The following is a 17,920-nucleotide window of genomic DNA, read 5'->3' on the forward strand; positions in this document are numbered from 1 at the left end:
ATCTGTAAGATAGCACCATGTATCATTTGCGCCAAAACACGCCACTGCTTTTCGCCGACATGCCTGCAGGGCACAAGTTTAGTGGATAGAGAGTTTGCTGCGGGGGGAAGTCAGCTTTGCGCCGGGTGCAAACTAGCAACGATACATGCGTCTGTGCAGAAAGTCAATTACGCTTGGTGCAAGATAGGGCCCAATGTGAGACTTATGAATTTCAAACTTCACTGTGGAGACAACCTTTATTCTTTGGGGTTAAATGGTTTGATCCAGATATGTAGGGTTTAAGTGGGGGTATCAGGTTAAATAGTTTGATCCAGATATATAGGGTTTAAGTGGGGGTATCAGGTTAAATGGTTTGATCCAAATATGTAGGGTTATTGTCGTTTATCAGTGAGTAAATGTATGGATGCATTGTTATTCGTCAAAGATGCTATTGAACAATTTTGAAGATCCCTGCTCTGTAGAATGCTACGTGTTAGACTGTGGGCATTGGGGATCGAACCCAAAACCTTCCAGCCTGGAGTCAAGCGTCAAGTGACGTTAGTAATGATAATGAATGATGTTTCCTCTGACTTAGGATTTGTTCTAAATCACAAGTGTCCTATGGTGACTTTGAAGGTACTTAGGACAGAATGGACAGTTGTTATATTTGTAGGGCAGTATTATGATTACATTATTTATCTTGGTTAGTGAAGGTGTTTAGACGTCATCTTGTACTGGGTCTTTTTCTTTGCGAGCCTGCATCATTCTGCAGTAGTGTAGGCCTACTCTATATCTTAGAGCATCACTCGTAGCCTCTCGCCTGAAGAGAGCAGACACAACAGCCCCCTTTGACCGGAAACACACAGCTCATATAAAAGCAGAGAATAAACACTGAGTGGCCGTAGAAACAATATGGAGTTGTGTTTGTGTCCAGGTCTCCAGTCTACTATGGATGAGGAGAGAGAGGATGGGGGTTCTACCTCTAAGACCACTCTGTCTGGGGAACATGGCCGCCAGAGCAAAGCTAAGAGGTAAGAAGAGGAAGAAGAGGATCTCTCTGTCTGTGACTGTTGTCCATCTCAGAGCTCAGCAGTGATATATCATGACTCCATCATTAGTCTGAGTAAAAGCTGTGTGTGTGTTGAAGCCCAGAGCAGCAGCAGAGAGCAGACTCCCCTGGACCCAGCTGTGTCTCCACAAAGAGTTTCCAGTCGATGGAACAACCTGCTAGGTTTAAAGATGGAAATCAGTCTATTGATAAGAGGTAAGGATGTATCAGAGATTATGAAGATACAGCTTCTATTAAGCATCCATAAATCCTGGTTATTATTTTTCTAGAAGAGTCCAGCAGCAGAGAGCAGACCCCCCTGGACCCAGCTGCGTCTCCACAAAGAGTGACCACTACATGGAACCACCTGCTAGGTTTAAAGATGGAAATCAGTCTATTGGGAAGAGGTGAGTATTTAGAGAGTGACCGGTCACTCACTCGTTTGCGGGGCTTCTTCAGCGGTGGAGGATCGGGGGGGCGGAGGGGGGGGATGTTATGGTGGTAAAAGGCTGTGATTGGCCTCGTCACACTGCAAGCAAGAGTTTTCAAATTGTTTTGCTCAAAGGTGACTCTGATCCGATTTCATTCAGATCAGTTTGAACAGCACAAATCACACAGAATCAGGTCCGTTTGACTCTGGTTTGGGCCACTGTAACACCTGGTCCTGAATCAGATACTGGAGGGGTGTCTTTCAATGCAACCTTTCGGTTAGCCTGTCGTATTGTGATTCATGTGACTTTAACGTTAGACTAGAGCCACATTCGTCATATCGACCACATCTAATTAAGGCTCTGACTTTAAAGAAGCACTTTGGTACGTCAGTGTTATTTTCCATCTGTTCCATCAAACAGATGGAAAATAACACTGAATAGCATTCTGGCTAACTCTGGTGCAATTACAGGAATATTTAATTAATGTACACTGTCCCTCAATTAAAAGTGTAGATCAAACAGATTCATAATTCTGTAATATAGTTTCAAGAATGAGGTTACTCATGGTTCAGAGAAATTAACACACTATTTTCTTTATTTTTATGGAAAGGTAAAAAACCTAGAATAAGTCTGAAAAAATTATCTATCCACAGGAAAAAGGGTGGACTAGGGATACCAGACATTCATACTATTATTTGGCGTACAATGGTATTTATCCCCTATCCTGGGCGTATGAGAAGGAGCAGGCAGCTATGGGTAGCTGGAGATGGCTGGAGCAGAAACTTGTCGAGGTGAATTATAAGAATGTCTCCTTAGCCTCACTCTGGTATCACACCAAATGTAATAAAATCATAAAAAAATCCCATAATTTCATTCTCGTGTAGAATTGTCAATGAAATACACAAACAACTCAAAATGAATGGTTTAGTTTTACCTTCATGCCCCATATGGAACAACCTAGCACTAAAGGCCGGTGGGAAACCTATTAGTAATGAATCATGGCAAGAAAAAAACATCACCAACCTAGGTCATATCCTGGGAAGCAACGGAGAAATGCTCTCCTTCAATGAACTCAAGAAGAAATTTGGTTTGAATAACTCGGATACATTCCAGTACCTTCAAATTAAGTCCATCATGCAAAGCTTTGCAAATATCATGTTAGCAGATAATGATTCTTTTGATATTAAGTTCAGGGATGCAGTCTCTGGCAGTGGAAAGGTATCTAAAATCTATAAACTGTTATGTTGTACTTCTTCTTGCATCTCTTCTAAAGTTATAAAAGCACAATGGGAGAAAGATTTGGGCATACATTTAACATCAAAACAATGGGAAGCTATCTTGAGCCGCTCAAATAATCTTTCAAAATGTGTCAGGTATAAAATCATACAAATTAAGATTCTGTTCAGATCCTATATCACTCCACATAAATTTAAGAAAATGAATAATGGTGTTACAGATAAATGTTGGCATGGGTGTGGAATGAATGGAACTCTTATCCACTTACTGTGGCACTGCCCAGAAACACAGACATTTTGGTTAAAAATCAGAGATTATCTATGTAATTTCAACTTTCCTTTAGAACCAGCAGTGGGTCTTCTAGGAAAACAAATAGAGGGAGCAACCACAAAAAAAAAATCAATATTTATTAGACCTAGCCTTCCTTTCAGCTAAACGGTTAATCCTTATGAACTGGAAAGTGAAGAAACCAAATTGTTTTGATATAGTTAACTGGCAGAAGGACTTTCTGGAACTTGTTTCTATGGAACAAGCAGCTTCTGTCTGGCAAGATTTGGGCAGTGACCACACAGATTCTCTGAGTCAAATCATGTCACTCTTGAAAGAAAATCAAATTGATGAGGATATATCCTGATACAACACTGACAATGATGAGCCATTTTGTTCACTCTTGTTTATTGAATTTTTATTTAGTTATTCACTATTATTGTTGTTGTTATTGGTTCTTTGGTGGTACCTGTCATATTACTCCAAAGAAAGAGGGGAAAAAATGTGTGTGTGTGTGTGTGTGTGTGTGTGTGTGTGTGTGTGTGTGTGTGTGTGTGTGTGTGTGTGTGTGTGTGTGTGTGTGTGTGTGTGTGTGTGTGTGTGTGTGTGTGTGGTTGGGGTGACTCATGAATGTATTCATGAACTTTCATTCATGTTTTGTTTTTTGTCTTTGTTTTGTTTTTGTTTTTCTTGCTGTTGTTGTTTTTGTTGACGTTCCTGTTTGTTATCTTTGTTGTTCATTATGTAACATAAAAAATATATATACAAAAAAGAATGAGGTTACTCAGAGTCGGTAATAACATCTCAGTAACAAGTTATAAGATCTTATCAATATAATTAAGGAATTAAAAGCTTGAAACAAGTGAAATGCTCTCACCTGAAAACTGCCTTGTGAGAAGAATTACCTTGTCAGCATAAAAACTGCAGTCTGAGTAAAAGCTGTGTTTGTTGTGTTGAAGCCCAGAGCAGCAGGAGAGAGCAGGCTCCCCTGGACCCAGCTGTGTCTCCATGAAGAGTGACCACTCTCAACCTCCTGACCTTAAAGATGGACGCCCCTCCAGAGAGGAGAGGTAGGAGTTTCAAACAGACAATGAAAACGGAGCGTGTCGTTGTTATCAGACTAAATCAATGCTTATGTTTGCCAGTCGGGGAAAAATGGAAGTGTGTGTGTGTGTGTGTGTGTGTGTGTGTGTGTGTGATAATCAGCAAAGAGCAAATGTAGATTCAGGATTCAGTTGATGAACTGTTCTCAGGTAACACACAATGTCATCTCCTTCTCCACCTCTAGAGGGAGCCCTGACACAAGGAGGCACACGCTCTACTAAATGCAGTGATATAAAGTGTGTTAACAGAAGACAAACTATGTCTATATATTTATAAGTATAATACATCCTGTGTGTGTGTGTGTTCTCTACAGACCCCAGGAGAGGTCAAAGGCTACCAGTGCTCAGTCTGAACAGCAGCATCAAACAGAGCTGATCAAGGTGTGTAAATGTCCACCAAGTCATCTGACTTCAGCTCTACATGAACATTAGAAAGCATCTCTTGTGGTGCTCATCGTCTCCAGGCTTCCCTCTTTAGACCAGCTGACGTGAATCCAGGACAGATGCTTCTGATGTCCTCAGTGAGTTCAGAGTAAAGTTCTCCTTGATGTTTGTTCTGTTCCAGAGGGCTGAGGAGAATGCACAGGCTTTCCTAGACAAGGAGCTGAAGAAGCTCTGGAGGGATCTCTTCACAGATTACCCACAATGCTCAGAGAGTCAGAGGGAGGAGGAGGAGTTGGATGGTAAGAAGGAGGAGCAGAGGAGGCGAGCCATAGAGGGAGTGGTGGACATCACAAAGCTCTGCCTGATGGAGATGAACCAGGAGGAACTGGCCGACACACTGTGGGGCGGTAAGAGACTCTTATTTTGAAGACAGAGGAGACAATTATTTTGAAGCGCAGGAGTCTCTTATCTTGAAAACAGAATGAAAATGTATATTTTAAAGAGTAGTATGAGACTCTTATTTGTTCTGTTCAGACTAAATAACATTATCAAATGTAGTGTTTAGAGATTTCTTAATTTATAATTAATCAATGTGGAGATATCTTTCTTCTTGGGGGTTAAATGGTTCAATCCAGATATGAACGGTTATTGTGGGGGTATCAGGTTAAATGGTTAGATCGTTATGTAGGGTTATTGTGGGGGTTTAGGGGTAAATGGTTTCATCCAGATATATAGGGTTATTGTGGTTCGATCAGGTTAATGGTTTGGTCCAGATATGTAGGGTTATTGTGGAAGTTTCAGGTTGAATGGTTTGATCCAGATATGAAAGGTTATGGTGCGTCCATCAGGTTAAAGAATGTTAAACAATAAATGGCAAATCAACAGCAGAATAACTATAAGTGGAATAAGTGGAAGAGATGCATCACTATCTTGTTCTATCAGCATATGAAGTTAATTACCACGTATTCACTATCATTGTTATTATCATTAGACCAATGATTTTGCTGTGTAAATAACAAAAAATAAAATAACATAATATCCATTCCTTGTCACGACCAGCTTCTCGAACCACAAGTAAAGAAGTCAGTAAATACTATGAAGTTGATCATTTTTCAGGAAATATTAACATGCTTCAAGTGATGTCACCGTCCACTATCTGATGTCTTCTCTTCATTCCCATGTAGGTTCTGCTGCTGTTGAGTGCCAACATAAAATCAAGTCTCATTTGAAGAAGAAGTTAAAGTGTGTGTCTGAGGGAATCCCTAAAGCAGGAAATCCAACGGGTCTGAATGACTTCTACACAGAGCTCTTCATCACAGAGAGAGGCAGCGGAGAGGTCAACAAAGAACATGAGGTCAGACTGATTGAAACAGCTTCCAGGAAACCAGCCAAGGAAGAAACACCAATCAAATGTGAAGACATCTTTAAACCCTTACCTGGACGAGATCAACCAATCAGAACAATAATGACAACTGGAGTGGCCGGCATTGGTAAAACCATCGTAACACAAAAGTTCACTCTGGACTGGGCTGAAGGCAAAGCCAACCACGACATACACTTCACATTTCTCTTAACTTTCAGAGAGCTGAATTTACTGAAAGAGAGAGAGTTTAGCTTGGTGGAACTTCTTCATCACTTCTATATTGTGACCAAAGAAGCAGGAATCTGCAGATATGAACGGTTCAAAGTTCTCTTCATCTTGGATGGTCTGGATGAGTGTCGACTTCCTCTGGACTTCCAGAACAACCCGATCTGGACTGATGTCAAAGAGCCGTCCTCGGTGGACGTGCTGCTGACAAACCTCATCAGGGGCGACCTGCTTCCCTCCGCTCGCATCTGGATAACCACACGCCCTGCGGCAGCCAATCGGATCCCTGCTGAGTGTGTTGACATGGTGACAGAGGCGAGGGGGTTCACCGACCCACAGAAGGAGGAGTACTTCAGGAAGAGATTCAGAGAGCAGACGCTGGCCAACACAATCATCTCCCACGTCAAGAAATCACAAAGCCTCCACATCATGTGTCACATCCCAGTCTTCTGTTGGATCACTGCTACTGTTCTGGAGGACATCTTAAAAAAATCCCAGATAGAAGAGATGCCCAAGACCGTGACTCAGATGTACAGCTACTTCCTTTGGGTTCAGTCGATACAGGGGGACAGGAAGTATCATGGGAGAGCTGAAACGGATCCATACTGGGGTCCAGAGAGCAGGAAGATTATTGTTTCTTTGGGAAAACTGGCTTTTAACCAGCTGGAGAAAGGCAACCTGATCTTTTACGAGGCAGACCTGGCAGAGTGTCACATCGATATCAAAGAAGCCTCAGTGTACTCAGGAGTGTTCACCAAGATCTTTAAAGAGGAGTGCGGGATTTACCAGGACAAGGTGTTCTGCTTTGTCCATCTGAGCCTCCAGGAGTTTCTGGCTGCTCTTTATGTCTTTCTGTCCTTCATCAACGATGGTGTCAATCTGCTCTCAGAAGAACCACCCACCTCTGGGGAAGATAAACTCCTCCTCCTCTACCAGAGCGCTGTGGACAAGGCCTTACAGAGTGAGAACGGACAACTGGACTTGTTCCTCCGCTTCCTCCTGGGCCTCTCTCTGGAGACCAATCAGATTGTCCTACGAGGTCTGCTGGGACAGACAGGAACTAGCTCACTGACCAATACAAAAACAGTGTCTTACATCAAGAAGAAGATAGGTGGATATCTCTCTCCAGAGAGAAGCATCAACCTGTTCCACTGTCTGAATGAGCTGAACGACCGTTCTCTAGTGAAGGAGATCGAACAGTCCCTGACATCAGGAAGTCTCTCCAGAGATCTCTCTCCTGCTCAACTGTCAGCTCTGGCCTTCATCCTACTGACATCAGAAGAGGAGCTGGACGTGTTTGACCTGAAGAAATACTCTGCTTCAGAGGAGGGTCTTCTGAGGCTGCTGCCAGTGGTCAAAGCCTCTAAAACGTCTCTGTAGGTTCACTATAAACATGTATCACAATACTCCCAACACATTATACCTTATAGTAGAATATAAAAGTTATGATGACATAGAAATCATCTTTCGAGGTTATCTTATACCATGTATCTCAATATGCACAACGTTATATTGTGTAACAAGGTTGAAAAGTCAAACTCAAAAACGATTTATTATGAATTAAGAAATAAGGAAAGAAAAATGAATATTGTTTAATAATAGTTAAATACAGCTGTATTTAAATATGTAGCTATATATATAAATAATTATTGATACGCATAGATTCATAAATATACGTTTATTATTAATAACAGGTAACCCATTATTTTAAAACATTTTAACCTTGTTCACTACGTTTGGTTACATGGACACTGTTTGGGTTTAACCGTTAGGATGCGTTGACACAGACGTCCGGGTCATCTGGGGGAAGGGTGAGAGGTCACGAGTGAGAGGGAAAAAGGAGAGAGAGGGAAGAGACAAAGGAGGAGAGTACTTAATCCTTTGTAGAGATCGCCCAGCTAAATGATATTTAAGCATTTACTTATTAGTTGTAACCAGTAGCGGCACCATATAATTATGATTGCAGGAGCTACGGGGGGCTAGATTGTTTATAGCAGAGGCTGATATATTTTGACGCAAAAAATATTACTACACACTACAATATGATACGAATCAACCATTCAAATCACACAACAAGCAGCAACGGTCATCAACACTTACACAAATGAAAAATATGATTTCATCGTTCAGTTTTGTTACATATAAGTCAGTTCGATGTCTTCATTAATGATATATATAAATATATATATTATTATTATATTATTGTGGCGATCATGGCCGGCGTCACCACGTGCCGCATTTGATCCTGGGAGGGTCGGCGGCACCGAGGCAGTCGTGGTTGTGGGCGATAGGATGTGTGTTTCAGGTGTGTGTGTGTGTTTACATAAAGTCTCTCTCAGGGTGGTGTGGATAATGGGACACGAGAGTGTCAGACTCTTATAACATAGGCTCCTGTCTGGTCGTTCCCGTGCTTCTCGCCACATTATTATTAAAAACATATTTTCAAATTAAATTAAATATTAGTCATAACAAAATGACTTGGGGTTTTGGGAGGGGGGGCTTGGCCTGTTTCAGGGGAGCTCAAGCCCCCGCTAGCCCCCTCCCCTTGTAACCGCCGCTGGTTGTAACCCTAATAAACAAAACATCTCTGTAGATGAACTATAGCATGTATTACAATACAACACAAAAGATACATAATACTTCAATAAAAAGTACAATTAAAATACTATACAAGTCTCAAACACTGCAAAAAACTCCAATATTGAATAAACATAAAGATCTAATGTATATATTAGTTAAATTAATAAGACATCGACTCAAATTTAAGATTTTCAACACAAGTCCTTCATTATGTTGAAATTAAAAGATCTAAGTTACTTTAACGTGTTCTGTTTATTGTGTGTTTAGGCTGAATGGCTGTGATCTGTCAGAGGGATGCTGTGAAGCTCTGGCCTCAGTTCTCAGCTCCAGCTCTAGTCTGAGAGAGCTAAACCTGAGTACCAATGATCTGCAGGATTCAGGAGTGAAGCTGCTCTCTGCTGGACTGGGGAGTCCACACTGTACACTGGAAACTCTCAGGTCAGTTTCACTCAATGGTCAAACAGTTCCACCACAATTTCCCCATCAGAGGACCAGTATTGATCTGCTGTGCCCCAGTATTGATCTGCTGTGCCCCAGTAAAATCTCCCGTTCGAGTTTTAACAAGGTCCATATTTGACAGTGGATTAATTTAGTTTGATAATAAAGGTCAAATAATGGATTATTTTCTAATCCACAACATCAAAGAAACACAGTTCAACCCAAAATACAAGCTGAGGCGCGCACCTTGCGGTCCGGGTCCGTACACCGCGGCGTGCACATTACTGTCCGTGCACGGCAGTGTGCATGTCGTAGACGGTGCACCGCGGCGCGCACGCAGCAATCCAGTGATCCTGGTTAATTTAATAGTCTCATAGATAATTGCTGCCTTGTATTCTTTTTTTTCCACATTTCCCATCCATGCAGTTTAGTGTTAAATGTTCTGTAATTAAAATAAACATTGCCCTGATGTACACACAGCGTTGTTTAGGTTTTTTTAGTCAGAGAAGCTACGTAGGCAGTGTATACCGTTACCAACCCCCGTTTTGAGTCACTGGATCCACCCCCCCTCTGCGCTCCGGGACCTCCCATTTTACAAATTAACGTTATCTCTGATAGGGGGTCTGTTTCTGTTTTTACCACCAGCGCCGTGACATCTCTTTCCTCACCAACCAACTCTCCATCCTCCTCCTCCTCCTCCTCCTCCTCCTCCTCCTCCTCCTCCTCCTCCTCCTCCTCCTCCTCCTCCTCAATCAAATACCTACTTATAATAACCGGATGCTGATTGGATAATATAATCCAATTAGGATTATTCTTCTTCTCTGGGTCATCCTGAATAGTGCATTTCTTTACATGCTCTTGAATAGTGCTGCGGTGACATTTAAATGAAACTTTGCACATAGTATAAACCAGTGTTTTAGTTTTCTGATTAAAGCAGAGTGTCTTCAGGGGAACTTAAGTGGGTCGTGTTTCCAAATAAAGCGATCAAGCCGGCGCTGCAATACTGCCGCTATTTAACCCTGCACTGAACTAAACCTTGGCAGTCTGCGTGCATCGCAGCGCCATTACCACTCATCTTATCAAACACAAGACCTCAATCTCACTCTATTTGTGTTGCCATGACAGTAAAAGGTGTACCTTGGATTCAGTGTGTTAATGATGGTATAAGGTGTTTGTTTTATAGATTCCTATTCTATTCATAATCATGTAGTCAGACAGTAAGGTGGACTTTAGAGTAAAGTTTAATAATTTTTTCTTCTTAGAACTGAGTATTTTTATGGACATTTTCCGGAGTTTGCTGAATCTTTAGTTATCTGAATTCTAAATTAGTCATATTTAAAAAATCTACTGTATTGACATTTAGGTAAACTAATAAAACATTTCTAATAACAAATTTCAAATGCAAAATGAATCACAGTTCCTAACGTGTTCTGGTTATTGTGTGTGCAGCCTGAATGGCTGTGATCTGTCAGAGAGATGCTGTGAAGCTCTGGCCTCAGTTCTCAGCTCCAACTCCTCTAGTCTGAAAAAGCTGGACCTGAGTACCAATGATCTGCAGGATTCAGGAGTGAAGCTGCTCTCTGCTGGACTGGGGAGTCCACACTGTACACTGGAAACTCTCAGGTCAGTTTCACTCAATGGTCAAACAGTTCCACCACAATTTCCACATCAGAGGACCAGTATTGATCTGCTGTGCCCCAGTATTGATCTGCTGTGCCCCAGTAAAATCTCACGTCTGAGTTTTAACAAGATCCATATTTGGCAGTGGATTAATTTAGATTGATATTAACGGTAAAACAATGGATTATTTTCGAATCCACAACGTCAAAGCAACATTGTTTAACCCAAAATACAAGCTGAGGCGCGCACCTTGCGGTCCGGGTCCGTACACCGCGGCGTGCACATTACTGTCGGTGCACGGCAGTGTGCATGTCTTAGCCGGTGCACCGCGGCGCGCACGCAGCAATCCGTTGATCCTGGTTCATTTAATAGTCTCATAGATAATTGCTGCCTTGTATTCTTTTTTTTCACATTTCCCACCCATGCAGTTTAGTGTTAAATGTTCTGTAATTAAAATAAACATTGCCCGGATGTACACACAGCGTTGTTTAGGTTTTTTTAGTCAGAGAAGCTACGTAGGCAGTGTATACCGTTACCAACCCCCGTTTTGAGTCACTGGATCCACCCCCCCTCTGCGCTCCGGGACCTCCCATTTTACAAATTAACGTTATCTCTGATAGGGGGTCTGTTTCTGTTTTTACCACCAGCGCCGTGACATCTCTTTCCTCACCAACCAACTCTTTATCCTCCTCCTCCTCCTCCTCCTCCTCCTCCTCCTCCTCAATCAAATACCTACTAACAATAACCGGCTGCTGATTGGATAATATACTCTAATTAGGATTAATCTTCTTCTCTGGGTCATCCTGAATAGTGCATTTCTTTACATGCTCTTGAATAGTGCTGCGGTGACATTTAAATGAAACTTTGCACAAAGTACAAACCAGTGTTTTAGTTTTCTGATTAAAGCAGAGTGTCTTCAGGGGAACTTAAGTGGGTCGTGTTTCCCAATAGAGCGATCAAGCTGGCGCTGCAATACACGCCTTATTTAACCCAGCACTGAACTAAACCTTGGCAGTCTGCGTGCATCGCAGCGCCATTACCACTCATCTTATCAAACACAAGACCTCAATCTCACTCTATTTGTGTTGCCATGACAGTAAAAGGTGTACCTTGGATTCAGTGTGTTAATGATGGTATAAGGTGTTTGTTTTATAGATTCCTATTCTATTCATAATCATGTAATCAGACAGTAAGGTGGACTTTAGAGTAAAGTTAAATATTTTTTTCTTCTTAGAACTGAGTATTTTTATGGACATTTTCTGGAGTTTGCTGAATTTTTAGTTATCTGAATTCTAAATTAGTCATATTTTGAAGATCTACTGTATTGACATTTAGGTAAACTAATAAAACATTTCTAACAACAAATTTCAAATGCAAAATGAATCACAGTTCCTAACGTGTTCTGTTTATCGTGTGTGCAGCCTCAATGGCTGTGATCTGTCAGAGAGATGCTGTGAAGCTCTGGCCTCAGTTCTCAGCTCCAACTCCTCTCGTCTGAGAGAGCTGGATCTGAGTACCAATGATCTGCAGGATTCAGGAGTGAAGCTGCTCTCTGCTGGACTGGGGAGTCCGCACTGTACACTGGAAACTCTCAGGTCAGTTGTCAGCCTCTTCTTCAAACTGGTTATTCTAGCTTCCAGTAAGTGCTGCTCCTGCCTCATTTCTGTTGCTCTTTTCTCTGCTGACAAAACACTCCCTGGTTCTACACAATGTTAGAACCTGTGAAGAAACGGTCTTAGCGTACCAAACACAGCAGACTTCTCCTGACTCTAACCAAACAATATCTCATTGAGTTGTAGCTATTGAGAAAGGAGCATTTGTTTAAGATCCTGTCACATCCAAGTGAAGGCAGTTCTGCTGTCTGTGATGTCATCTCCCCACTTCCTCTTCCTGTTCTCAGACTCTCAGGGTGACACAGCTTTGTCTCCATGAAGTATCAATAAAGCTTTTACTTGTCTTCAATGTTGAATGAATACACTTTATAAATGTGGTTACTTTAGTAGAAACTGCTCTCAACCAGATACAATAAATTGTGTGTGTGTGTGTGTGTGTGTGTGTGTGTGTGTGTGTGTAGCTTGTCTGGCTGCCTGGTCACACAGGAAGGCTGTGCTTCTCTGGCCTCAGCTCTGAGCTCCAACCCCTCCCATCTGAGAGAGCTGAACCTGAGCTACAATCACCCAGGAGACTCTGGAGCTGCGCTGCTCTCTGCTGGACTGGAGGATCCACTCTGGAGACTGGACACTCTCAGGTATGGAGAGGACAGCTCACCACTGAGGGACAAAGTCTCCTTCAAGGATTCAAGCTGCCGCTAGATGAAGTGGTTTGAAGAGGCAGCTGTCACTCATGTTGTGTAGAAAGTGATGAGACGGCAGATGATGAAGGTGAATGTTTCAACATGCTGCTCTCACTTTGTTTCCCCCCCAGTGTGGAGCACGGTGGAGTGTGGAGGCTGAAACCAGCTCTAAAGAAGTGTAAGTGTCTGTTTGATTCATTACCTCACACACTCACTATTGAGATGGAAAGTCCATCCACACAGCAGGAAGTGAGGTCACATCCTACTGGGAATGAAGATGATGGCTGACATCATGTATCTTACGTATATTAATACTGTCCACCATCACAGTCACCGGGCTGAGGGGGGAGGAGTGTGGGGGTGGGGGGGTGAAGGAGAGGGGGGGTGACCGGGTTAGGGGCCGGTGAGGGGGAGGGGAAGGGGTGAGAGAGAGGCTGAGTGGGGGGGGGCGGCTGAGGGGGAGGACTAGGGGGGAGGGGGAGGGGAAGGGGTGAGAGAGAGGCTGAGTGGGGGGGGGGGGGGGCTGAGGGGGAGGAGTAGGGGGGAGGGGGAGGGGGGATGAAGGGGCTGAGGGGTGAGGGGGAGGGGGAGGACTAGGGGTGAGGGGGGGGGGGGAGGGGCCGGGCTGAGGGGGAGGAGTGTGGGGGTGGGGGGGTGAAGGGGCTGAGGGGGAGGACTAGGGGTGAGGGGGGGGGGAGGGGCCGGGCTGAGGGGGGAGGAGTGTGGGGGTGGGGGGGTGAAGGGGCTGAGGGGGAGGACTAGGGGTGAGGGGGGGGGGAGGGGCCGGGCTGAGGGGGGAGGAGTGTGGGGGTGGGGGGGTGAAGGACCTGAGGGGGGGTGACCGGGTTAGGGGCCGGTGAGGGGGAGGTGAAGGGGTGAGAGAGAGGGGGCTGAGGGGGAGGACTAGGGGGGAGGGGGAGGGGGAGGGGGGGTGACGGGGCTGAGGGGGAGGACTATGGGTGAGGAGGAGGGGGGTGAAGGGGCTGAGGGAGGAGGGGGAGGGTTGTGACCGGGCAGTGAGGGGAAGGGGAAGGGGGGGTGACGGGGCTGAGGGGGGGATGAGAGGGAGGGGGCTGAGGGGGGGATGAGAGGGAGGGGGCTGAGGGGGGGATGAGAGGGAGGGGGCTGAGGGGGGTTGGTGAGGGGGAGGGGGGGGGCTGATGGGGAGGGGGCTGAAGAAGAAGAGAGAGCGATCACAAAAAGAAAGAGAATAAAAAGAAGAAGAGCAGCCTGGATCCAAGGAGAGATGTTTGTTGTTGATGTTTTCATAATATTGTTGTTGATGTATTCATAACGTTATTGTTGAGGCGTGTGTATCTATGTATGTGTACATATGTATATGTATGTATGTGTTCATATCTATGTATATGTACACAGAGCGCAGGAGAACAGTACTAGTGATGATGATGATGATGATGAAGAGCGGTTCAGCAGCTCATCATGTCTGGTTCTCCCTCAGATGCCTGTGACCTCACACTGGACCCCAACACGGCCCACAGAGGACTCTCTCTGTCTGAGGACAACAGGAAGGTGACGGCGGTTGGAAGGGACCAGTCGTATCCGGATCACCCAGACAGATTTGACTCCCGGCCCCAGGTGTTGGGTAGAGAGGCTCTGACTGGCCGCTGTTACTGGGAGGTAGAGTGGGAAGGAGGGGTTGATATAGGAGTGACATACAGAGGAATCACAAGGAGAGGACGGGGTGGTGACAGCAGGCTTGGAGGGAACAACAAGTCCTGGGTTCTTGATTGTTATGATGGTCGTTACTCTGCCTGGTACAACGGTACACAGACAGCCCTCCCTCTCCGCCCCGCTGGCTCCACCAGAGTAGGAGTGTGTCTGGACCGGCCTGCTGGCTCTCTGTCCTTCTACAGAGTGTCCCCAGGTGGAGGAGGGTCCTCAGACACACTGACACACATCCACACCTTCTGCTCCTCCTTCACCCAGGAGGACCTCCTCCCGGGGGTGATGGTCTGGAGAGGGGGGGCGTCTCTGTGTCGGTTATAGACACACACAGGACCTCCTCCCGGGGGTGAGGGTCTGGGGGGGCGTGGATTTAAAGGATAATTTTTCATGCAAAGAGTTCGACCGTTTATTGTGCAATTGTTCAGATAAAGGCTGTAGAGAAAACACAACGAGAAAGACTACACGGCTCGTATGTGACGTCATGCTCCCTGCGACTGGCGTGGAGAAGACCGACAATCTTCCCATCGGCATAACTGAAACTCTGCACGTGCCCCGACTTATAATGGTTTTCACCTCTTTCGATGCTTTTATCCTCCCCTTGGAAAAAGCGGTGAAGTGGGGCAGAGAGATCGCCATCTCTGTGCCGAGTTCCAAGGGCGGGTGTGGTGACGTATATCATATGCGTCGAGAGCAGCGAAGAGCTGTAGTTCACAAAGCGGCCTCACATAAAACCTAAAATTATCAAACTTCTTCACCAACATTTTTAGTTTTCTTTGCATGAAAAATTATCATTTAAATCCACAAACAACATATGTGTAATCCAGGGCATATAAAGACTGGGACCAGAAAATAATTATTTTCTCTCCATTGACACCCATTCATATTTTTCGATCTCATAGGTCCCATGAGCCCTACCGGAATGGGCGTAAATTCGCCACTCTATACACATGACAGGTCAGACAGGATACGCATATCTTTTCAATTTTTATTCATTCAGAATATTTACATACTATTTGAAAATGAAAGAGGCTGGGATTTTGTTTTATATCATTTGTTTATATTGTTCAGTAGTATATGCCTAAATGAGGCCGTAGCACAGTTAACGGACGAGCAGAGGTGGTGACGTCATCGAGTCCGCTGCTGTTCCAATTGCAGGTACGTACTCGCGTGCTCGCAAGTCTGTGCTTGAAGTACAGACTTGCCAAGTACGTGCTTGCAAGTCATCGAGTCCGCAGCACGCGTGCTAGGAATTGAGAAACGGCCAATAACCAAGTCTCACTCAAGGAGAAGTATCGCGGGAGTTAAGGAAGAGAACGGTGGAAACGTGAATGAGAGCTGGAGAGAAGAGAGTTTGTTTGTTGGACTACAGAAAGCGTAGCTTAGTGTTGTATTCAAGATTTCGATGAAGGAGAGAGGAGATATTAATGACCATAGGGAAATGACCTGCAACAATGAGACTTCCGAGCAAGAGTATTCCTTGAGCGAGACTTGGTTCGACACAATAAAAAACAGACCGGATCAAGCAAAAGGAAAAATCTAAACGTTGTTATTCTCTGTAGAGCATATTTTAATGTTGATAGACAGTGATAACAATCTGAGCATGTCAGTTGAAAAAAACAAGCACTTATAGAGGCCATACATTGACGGGCTCTATATTGCCCAAAAGGATTACACTTCAGCCCTTTCGCTGATTACAGCTGCAGCATAATCTGTCAATACATATTCGTGACTCTGAGTCCCTCACCATCTTCCAGTCCCGCCTCAAGACTCATCTCTTCTCCTCTGCCCACCCCTAGATCACTCACTATCCCTAGCCCCATCAACTCAGACTTTTTTTCTTGTTTATCTATTTTTGTGCCCCTATGTAAAGCGCTTTGAGTGTGTGAAAAGCGATATATCAATTTAATCTATTATTATTATTATTGTTAATACTGGAATAATCTCCAAATAATTTTCTGCACTGGTCCGTAGACCCAAAATGATCGTAAAATGGAAAAAAGCTGGTTTCCCTTTAACAGGGTAAGGGGAAATTTAATAAGATATGCTTAATATGGCCTTTCAGCAATTATAAAGCAATTTAAGGCAGTTGTTGATTTAATGATTTAATTATTTATAATTTAATGTTAAACTTAATATAGGTTACTGCTCAGTGGTACCATAAAATAAGACCAACAGACTCACCTTCGGGTTTCCTTGTTGAGTGGACAATAAGTCGTTTTAATGTCAATGACTTCCTCTGTCTGTCTTTATCCCAACAAATGCCCAAGATATATATCTCTAGCTCTCAAATTTGAAATGCAAAACAATGAGTATGACAGGGAATCCATCCTTCCCATTGATTCCAGATTTGACTCCTTGCCTGCCTGTGATTCCAGACTGATAAGAGGATTTATAACACACATCAAAATAAATAAACATTGTCCCATTTAATTTCAACAGTATTAAAGATATATATAGAGGTTGCTTGCAAAATGGAATCATTTTGTCCCATCAAAAGGATTGTGAGCCATTACAAACAACCGACATTTGTACTAAAGCTGATAAGCCTACAAAATAGACAGAGCTGGGCAGGTCTGTCAGCAATGCCATGGCCTGTATGTAAATAAAGTGTAATTTACATGTTGTCATTTAGCTTTTCAGTGTTTTTATTCAAAGCCACTTACAAGTCGTACTGAGAATCATTCCTAGTAACTGCGCCTTCATTTTATTTATATTTATCTTTTTGATAATCTTGCTTGAAGAGAGTTTAGGGTAAATCGGTAGGTCAGTGAGTTTGGAGCATTTTAACCTCTCTATCTCAGGAACGATTCTCTGGCGTCGTTTGATGACATTGGAAATGGATCATTGTGTTGTACCGATTTCGTCTTGTTTTGCAATAAACAGGTAAACTTCACAGAGCGATGATGTGGATTACTGATGTGGATTAGGAGGAGGGAAATAGTCAGAGCGCAAAAGCTAACTTCATTCATCGGGAATCTACCCTCATTAAGACGAGTGGATGAAGCTTTCAACACAGTTTCATAATAATAATCTGAAATGTGGGATCCATATATACGCAAATGTATGTATGGATATAAGTGTATAATAATAATAATAATAATAATACATTTAATTTAGAGGCGCCTTTCAAGACACCCAAGGTCACCTTACAGAGCATATAGTCATCATTCAAAACTATGTAAAACAGACTAGGAATAAAAGGAAAACAGAGGTTAAACATGAATAATAATAATAATTAATAACACTCAAAGACGCCTAAAGTGAAGG

At 43.6% G+C, this 17,920-nt stretch overlaps 1 protein-coding gene across 1 annotated transcript in view; it reads left to right on the forward strand.

The window, feature by feature from the left end:
• Positions 1–14,975, forward strand: part of LOC132455345 (NACHT, LRR and PYD domains-containing protein 5-like) — a 140,383-nt gene extending 125,408 nt beyond the window's left edge. Inside the window, exons 13-25 of the mRNA XM_060049157.1 lie at positions 914–1,010; positions 1,127–1,243; positions 1,318–1,434; positions 3,921–4,031; positions 4,379–4,445; positions 4,630–4,855; positions 5,633–7,412; positions 8,884–9,054; positions 10,504–10,677; positions 12,096–12,269; positions 12,749–12,922; positions 13,099–13,145; positions 14,427–14,975. Of these exons, the coding sequence (XP_059905140.1) occupies positions 914–1,010; positions 1,127–1,243; positions 1,318–1,434; positions 3,921–4,031; positions 4,379–4,445; positions 4,630–4,855; positions 5,633–7,412; positions 8,884–9,054; positions 10,504–10,677; positions 12,096–12,269; positions 12,749–12,922; positions 13,099–13,145; positions 14,427–14,974 (3,803 nt within the window). The 3' untranslated portion in view covers position 14,975. The remainder of the gene's footprint in view (positions 1–913; positions 1,011–1,126; positions 1,244–1,317; positions 1,435–3,920; positions 4,032–4,378; positions 4,446–4,629; positions 4,856–5,632; positions 7,413–8,883; positions 9,055–10,503; positions 10,678–12,095; positions 12,270–12,748; positions 12,923–13,098; positions 13,146–14,426) is intronic.
• The last annotated feature ends 2,945 nt before the right edge of the window (positions 14,976–17,920 follow it).

This window comes from Gadus macrocephalus, chromosome 4 (assembly GCF_031168955.1).
Source record: "Gadus macrocephalus chromosome 4, ASM3116895v1".
Classification (NCBI taxonomy): domain Eukaryota; kingdom Metazoa; phylum Chordata; class Actinopteri; order Gadiformes; family Gadidae; genus Gadus; species Gadus macrocephalus.